General features: G+C 50.9%; 1 protein-coding gene across 1 annotated transcript in view; it reads left to right on the top strand.

Annotated features, from left to right (window-relative positions):
* Positions 1 to 5,127, top strand: part of LOC117971431 (CUGBP Elav-like family member 5) — a 9,460-nt gene extending 4,333 nt beyond the window's left edge. The window contains exon 2 of the mRNA XM_034919687.2: positions 4,740 to 5,127. Within this exon, the coding sequence (XP_034775578.2) occupies positions 4,740 to 5,050 (311 nt within the window). The 3' untranslated portion in view covers positions 5,051 to 5,127. The remainder of the gene's footprint in view (positions 1 to 4,739) is intronic.
* Positions 5,128 to 7,500: the final 2,373 nt, after the last annotated feature.

The following is a 7,500-nucleotide window of genomic DNA, read 5'->3' as shown; positions in this document are numbered from 1 at the left end:
CTGCTTCACTCGCAACACGGGCTCCTGCAGCTGCAGGTTCAACCCTCCGCTCGGCCCCGTGCTGCTTCACTCGCAACACGGGCTCCTGCAGCTGCAGGCTCAACCCTCCGCTCGGCCCCGTGCTGCTTCACTCGCAACACGGGCTCCTGCAGCTGCAGGTTCAACCCTCCGCTCGGCCCCGTGCTGCTTCACTCGCAACACGGGCTCCTGCAGCTACAGGTTCCTTCCTTTTCTTGTGTCCCTTTCGTTGCGTTGCAGTCCCGGTTGTGAGTGTAATCGGCACAGCCGAGCCGCCCGCTCCCTGGTTACAGATCAATTTAAAAGCATGACTGTAATGTGCCGCTAATGCGACTCGTCTCCGACACACCGCGCTGCTCTCTGAACCCGACGCGTCGGAGGGGCTTTCAAGAGTAAGATTGTCGGGGAGTCATTGACTTAATGCATTCATACACGGAGGAGATATATTGCTGTAAGCCTGCTGAAGCAGACGCACATTAAATCACAGGAATAACCTAATTAAATATTTATTAAAATATTCCCTTTCGTACTCGGGCTGATAAATCGGACGTGCGGACGGTTCTTTATTACGGGGGGGGGGGGTCGCAACGAGAGCTCGAAGCGGAGCTGTGCGTCAGTGCAGCATCCGCCGCCAGGGGGCAGTCTATCAGAGTGCAGAACCAGGGCTTTGAAACCCAGCGCTAGAAACCTCTGTGTAGAGTACAGAGGATTCAAAACCCGCTCTCTGTCCGAGAACCAGGACCCAACACGATACCAGACATGCGCTTCGGGATGAGATCTTTGTCAAGGTAGAACAAACAGCAGAGGCACGTCTAGGCTTTTGCTGCCATGGTAACTGCCCTCACTCATTTCTCTTCTAATCTGTTGGGGTGCTTGTGACGTCATTTATTCCCTTCTATGTAACCCTTCAGGCACCAAGGTATTGAGTCAACAGTGAGACTCGGACAGCTTGACTTCCAAATGTCTCCGTGTCCATGAATACAGAGTCAAGTCTCTCTCTCCCTCTCTCTCCCTCCCTCTCTCTCTCTCTCTGTCTCTCCCTCCCTCTCTCTCCCCCCTCTCTCTCTCTCTCTGTAAACCATCATGCAAACAAAAAGGTGTGTAAAGGAGGCCTGCCCGCCTGCCCCCAGGTGTGTTTGTCTCATGCAGGGTCTCCAGGACTGTGCTGTGTAGCTGATCCGCGTGACCGTGTTCTGTCTCTGACAGTACCATGGCTTATTACATTGCACCTTCAGGACTGTTGCCTTGGCAACCCCGCAGCCCGACTCCATGAGAGAAGCCCTGCCAGAGCTGCAGCCGGCTCAGTCTCACTGTTGAGCTGTAATGTGATGAAGAGATAGATTAGGGACGAGGGTGTTGCCTCACCGGTCCATAGTGACCGCAGTGATGTCAGCGCTGGGGCTGGAAATACAGTCATGGCGATCCTGTGCAGGACCAGCCGTCTCCAGCGCTTCACACCGATAAAGACTTCTCCTGGTTTGTTAAGGGGGATAGTTTATTCCTTATTGGTAGCTTTTTAAATGAAAGCGCGTTGGTACTGCAGTCAGGGCAGAATCGTCTGTGAAGATCTCCCGTTCCAGAACAGGGCTGTTTTAAAAAGCAATAACATTTTAAAAGGGGGGTTAGAATCCAATTATCAGGTATTTGTAGAAGCGTTTCGTGCTGAAGTCATTAACATCTTAACACCTGTTCATTTGAGAGACACCACCTGTACGCTAATTGCTTTTCGAGAGAGAGAGAGAGAGACGACGGAGAGCGATAATAACTGCTTGCAGTAACACAAGGAGTTATTGAATTTCCCAGCTCTTTCAGCTTCGGTGGATATTATTATTATTCTGATCCCCCCGCTGGGGATGAGCTTCCCCAGTGACAGGAGCTCTGGGGGCTGCCGTCACGCTCCCAGCTCCAGCGTGTCTCTGTGCTGCAGCTCCAGGAGCTGCATGCTGAGTGAATGCATTGTGTGCAGGGGGATCCTATCACGCGGTGTGTTCTACAGCGTGTCTCGGTGCTGCAGCTCCGGGAGCTGCATGCTGAGTGAATGCATTGTGTGCAGGGGGATCCTATCGTGCGGTGTGTTCTACAGCGTGTCTCTGTGCTGCAGCTCCGGGAGCTGCATGCTGAGTGAATGCATTGTGTGTGGGGGGATCCTATCACGCGGTGTGTTCTACAGCGTGTCTCTGTGCTGCAGCTCCGGGAGCTGCATGCTGAGTGAATGCATTGTGTGTGGGGGGATCCTATCGCGCGGTGTGTTCTACAGCATGTCTCGGTGCTGCAGCTCCGGGAGCTGCATGCTGAGTGAATGCATTGTGTGCAGGGGGAACCTATCGCGCGGTGTGTTCTACAGCGTGTCTCGGTGCTGCAGCTCCGGGAGCTGCATGCTGAGTGAATGCATTGTGTGCAGGGGGATCCTATCACGCGGTGTGTTCTACAGCGTGTCTCGGTGCTGCAGCTCCGGGAGCTGCATGCTGAGTGAATGCATTGTGTGCAGGGGGATCCTATCGCGCGGTGTGTTCTACAGCGTGTCTCGGTGCTGCAGCTCCGGGAGCTGCATGCTGAGTGAATGCATTGTGTGCAGGGGGATCCTATCGTGTGGTGTGTTCTACAGCGTGTCTCGGTGCTGCAGCTCCGGGAGCTGCATGCTGAGTGAATGCATTGTGTGCGGGGGGATCCTATCGCGCGGTGTGTTCTACAGCGTGTCTCTGTGCTGCAGCTCCGGGAGCTGCATGCTGAGTGAATGCATTGTGTGCGGGGGGATCCTATCGCGCGGTGTGTTCTACAGCGTGTCTCGGTGCTGCAGCTCCGGGAGCTGCATGCTGAGTGAATGCATTGTGTGCAGGGGGATCCTATCGCGCGGTGTGTTCTACACCCTGGATAACGCCATGGCGGTTTGATTGGTAGATTTCTCAGACTCAGAAGACTGTAGAAGTGTAACAACTGGCTGTGTGTGGGGTGCCTCTTACTGCTAACTTTTTCAAAACTGGTACAGCAAAAAAAAAAAATTGGTATTGATGATCAATAGGGTGAATGTATTTCAGTGGGTTTGATTGGCATATCCCATCACGTGTTACCCTGATGAACCCAGTCCAGCAGACCACAGCATTATCAGCAGTGGCAACTCGATAGATTTTATTGTGCACAATACAGGCAGTGGTGCTGATGAGGTGTGTGTGTGTGTGTGCGTGCATGCATGCGTGCGTGTCTGTGCCATTATTGTATAAGAGATGTGTTCTGTCTGCTCAAACTGTGGGAAATGGTTTGCGTTATAAGTGGAGACCCCCACACGACGTATTAGCTGATTATAAAATAATAGTAATTTGCACAATGTCCAGACTGTAGTTATTTTTGAGGTGTTATAAAGATAAAGTGCTCTCTCAGCGTGCTTTGTGTAGGTGCAGCACCACCATCCAGCACATGACAGGATAGTTTGTAACTGCTCCTCAATTCATCTGGGAGTCATCACTCCCTAATGATGAGCAGAGCCGGGGAAGCAGCTATCTATCAGACTGGGGCTCTAGGGGGAGCTGGGGAGCTGTCAAATCCATTTAGCAGCGTTTTCATATCGTACAGTTTACCTGGAGAGCGTATGGCAGCTTGTTATGAGCTAACAATGAAATCCTTTTCTCTCTCTCTCTCTCTCACCATCTCCTCCCTCTCCCCATGTTTCTCCCTCGTTCTCCATAATCCTCTTTCCCTGTCTCTCTCCTCTCTCTGTCTCTCTCTCCCTCTCTTTCTCTCTCTCTCTCTCCTCCCTCCCTCCCCCTCTCTCTCAAATTCAAATTCAAAAGTGTTGCCAAAGCATTGACAGAACAAAAAGATGACAAAAAACACACACAATATATATAGGAAATAGAACACAGATATTTACAAATAGAACAGATATTCTCTCTCTTCTTCCAGCACCCACCTCTTCATCAGCCCTTAACCCTTTAGATACTCGCTCAGTGAACAGGTCGATGATCCTGTTCCGGTCTGAGGAGCTCTGTAGCTTTCTCAGCCGGGTAGAAAGACAACGCCATGTTTTTAAAGAGAGTCTGAATTGCAGATTGATCCGTGTGGACTGCCCTCTCACACTCTCTGTGTGCTGCTGCCTGCAGGGGGTTTGAACTCTGACCCCTATTGAACTGCGGGTTCAAAGGGCAGCACGGACTCGGAACGGATTCGGAGGGGGGGGGGGGTTATGTCTTTCGTTCTTTTCACTAATTTATTAATTTTCCTAAAGGCTGTTGTCATCAAAGGATAGCGCTAACCTTTATCAAATATCACCAGGGATTCATTAATCAATCTATGGATTGATTGATTTGTGCATGTTTGAAAAACAATGAGAAAAAGCTCACCATGTGTTTGCCATCGTCCGTCGAGTGAGTGTTGGGATCAGAGACCTGCGCCCCCAGTGGAGGCCTTGTTAATGAGGCCTGGGCTGGCTGTTCCAGGGTTTCCAATTCGACGTGTGATGAACTGGTTTCTGAAGCACTCCCCGGTTTGATTTGTGCTCGCTGTTTCTGTTGTATTGTCAGAGGACCTGCTCGTGTTGGTCTTGAGAGGATCCACTCCCGAGCTGCCTGCCCCTGATCCAGCCTGCTTTCCTCTTCATGCCAGCCGAGCGTGTAGCATCACACCCCGGGCTGCGAGAGCATTGGGGTGGGGAGTGTTCTGGGATGATGGAAGTGTGTGCCTGTGATTCCAGTGGCTCTCATGCACCTCTTCTGTTTCTCTCCTTGCAGGTTGTGCCTTCCTCACATACTGTGCCAGGGAGTCTGCAATCAAAGCACAGAATGCTCTGCATGAACAGAAGACGCTTCCTGGGGTAAGTGAACGCTTTATTGGTGCCTGTGGACTAGATCCACACAGCAAGCCCCCAGTCAGTACAGACAACCACAGAGACTCTGTGGACCTGCACCGGGAAACCATGGCATCTTCTTCACCTGTCATTAAACCATGCGGAGCAGCAGAACACAAGTCTGTGCACGTCTGTTCACTGAGTTATGGGCTTATCAAATTCTGCAACTGGAAGCAAACATCATTTCTAGGGTGAATACATTTTAGTGGGTTCCATTGGCATCTCCATCGTAATCCGAATGCATTACCTTGACAAGCCCCAGTCTAGACCACAGCATTATCAGCAATGGCAACTCAATGGATTTAATATTGCACACTGGAGACAGTGGAGCTGATACGGTACCATCGCTGTGTGTGTGTGTGTGTGCGTGCGTGCGTGCGTGCGTGCGTGCGTGCGTGTGTGCGTGCGTGTGTGCGTGTGTGTGTCCGTACCATACTAAGCTGTCATTGTAGATATAACTGCTTGTAATCCTCACTTGTTGCATCCTGTCTCGTATTGTATTCTAGTAGTGTTATTATTTCAGCTTGCTGTAAACTGCAGTGTGTTTAAATATTAAGCTTGCATTGTAACCCTGCGCTGCCCTGTAACTGCTGTAATTCAGTGTGTAATTCATGTAAACTAGGAATCCTCCTGAGATGTGTTGCGAGGTTTTAACGTCTGTGTTTCATCGTTAACTAGTTCCTGGCCACATTGCAATGAAGGCTGTGTTTTCACAAGTCCCGACTTCCTTGACTTCGCACAGAGAGCTTCCGGATAAAATGCCGAAGCAGAAGAAATGAAACGGCTGAGTCCAAATGACTTTCTTTTTTTAATGGGCATGCTGATTGGAAGGTGGCATGATGAATGTGTGCTCATGTTCTAGCAGTGATAAGGAGGAGTCGGTCCTGTTTGAAATGAGTGGTTGCTATGGTGAATGGTCTGCCTGTGTGACATCTCGCTGTGTCAGGCCTGGGTGTCTGGAGCTGTCAGAGAGGGGAGCTGGCCGTGGTGCTGAGCACTGCAGCCCTGTCAGTGTGTGTGTCGGTCTCTGTGTGTCTGTCTTTGTGTGTGTGGGTGTTTCTCTCTCTCTCTTTCTGTGTGTGTGTGGGTGTCCTCTCTCTCTCTCTCTCTCTCTCTCTCTCTCTCTCTCTCTCTCTCTCTCTCTCTCTCTCTGTGTTGAAGCTCTGCCTGGCTGGCTGGCTGCCTCTCTCACTCTGTTAGGATGCAGTGCTAGCAGATCAGTTCTGACACGGCTCAGGTTAGCTGCTTGCCTGGGGGGGGGGGGGGGGGGGGGTGTCTCAGCCAGGGCCCAAGCTCGTGTACAAGCTGCTTGCATTAGCAAAGTGACAAGCTGCTGTATTTCACCCTGCAGCCCTGCGCTGCCATGGCGACCGGGAGCGCATTCTCCGTGTGTTTTTATCTTTTTTAAAAACGAGGAGCTCTGAGTCATTCTCTCCTTCGAGACACACGGCACAGGTTTTGTGATCAGGAAGGACAAATCCCCAGCAAAGTGAAATGTCTTGTATCTGCTGCACACCCCACTGGTCACTACGGACAGTCCTTCTGTGCAGGAGGTCTCTGAGGTTAGTATTTGAAACTGTGAAGTCAGATGGTGTTTGCGGCGTTCGTTCTGAGCCAGCTGGGTAACGATCAAGGTCCATTGATCTGCTAGTGCTGATCACAGGGATGGAGCTCTCTGCAGAAACCCAGTGCTGACCGTCAGGTGAGGGTCGCTGTATCTTCACTCCTGTCACTCTGAACAGCAATCCACACAAACCCAAGCAGCTGTATCTTCACTCCTGTCACTCTGAACAGCAACCCACACAAACCCAAGCAGCTGTATCTTCACTCCTGTCACTCTGAACAGCAATCCACACAAACCCAAGCAGCTGTATCTTCACTCCTCTCACTCTGAACAGCAACCCACACAAACCCAAGCAGCTGTATCTTCACTCCTGTCACTCTGAACAGCAATCCACACAAACCCAAGCAGCTGTATCTTCACTCCTGTCACTCTGAACAGCAATCCACACAAACCCAAGCAGCTGTATCTTCACTCCTCTCACTCTGAACAGCAACCCACACAAACCCAAGCAGCTGTATCTTCACTCCTGTCACTCTGAACAGCAATCCACACAAACCCAAGCAGCTGTATCTTCACTCCTGTCACTCTGAACAGCAATCCACACAAACCCAAGCAGCTGTATCTTCACTCCTGTCACTCTGAACAGCAACCCACACAAACCCAAGCAGCTGTATCTTCACTCCTGTCACTCTGAACAGCAATCCACACAAACCCAAGCAGCTGTATCTTCACTCCTGTCACTCTGAACAGCAATCCACACAAACCCAAGCAGCTGTATCTTCACTCCTGTCACTCTGACTGCAGCTCCGCGGTTCCTTGCTCTGGAAGTTGTTGCTACAGTGGAATTCCCTGCAGGATCGTCTGCTGAGGATCGAAGGGCTTTTTATTAATGCAGACAAACCTTGTTGTGGTAATTAATACAGCGCTGCCTGCCCGGCGAGGTCTGCAATGGAACTATAATTAAAACAGAGCCGGTGAAGCCAGCGGGGGGGGAGCTGGTGATCTGATCTCAATACTGCTTCTTGTTTAGTGAAGCTTATTGTTGTGTTTCAAAGCACTCTCTACCCTGTGGGGAACGTTT

Source organism: Acipenser ruthenus, unplaced genomic scaffold (assembly GCF_902713425.1).
Source record: "Acipenser ruthenus unplaced genomic scaffold, fAciRut3.2 maternal haplotype, whole genome shotgun sequence".
Classification (NCBI taxonomy): domain Eukaryota; kingdom Metazoa; phylum Chordata; class Actinopteri; order Acipenseriformes; family Acipenseridae; genus Acipenser; species Acipenser ruthenus.
This window is presented reverse-complemented; position numbering and strand designations above follow the sequence as displayed.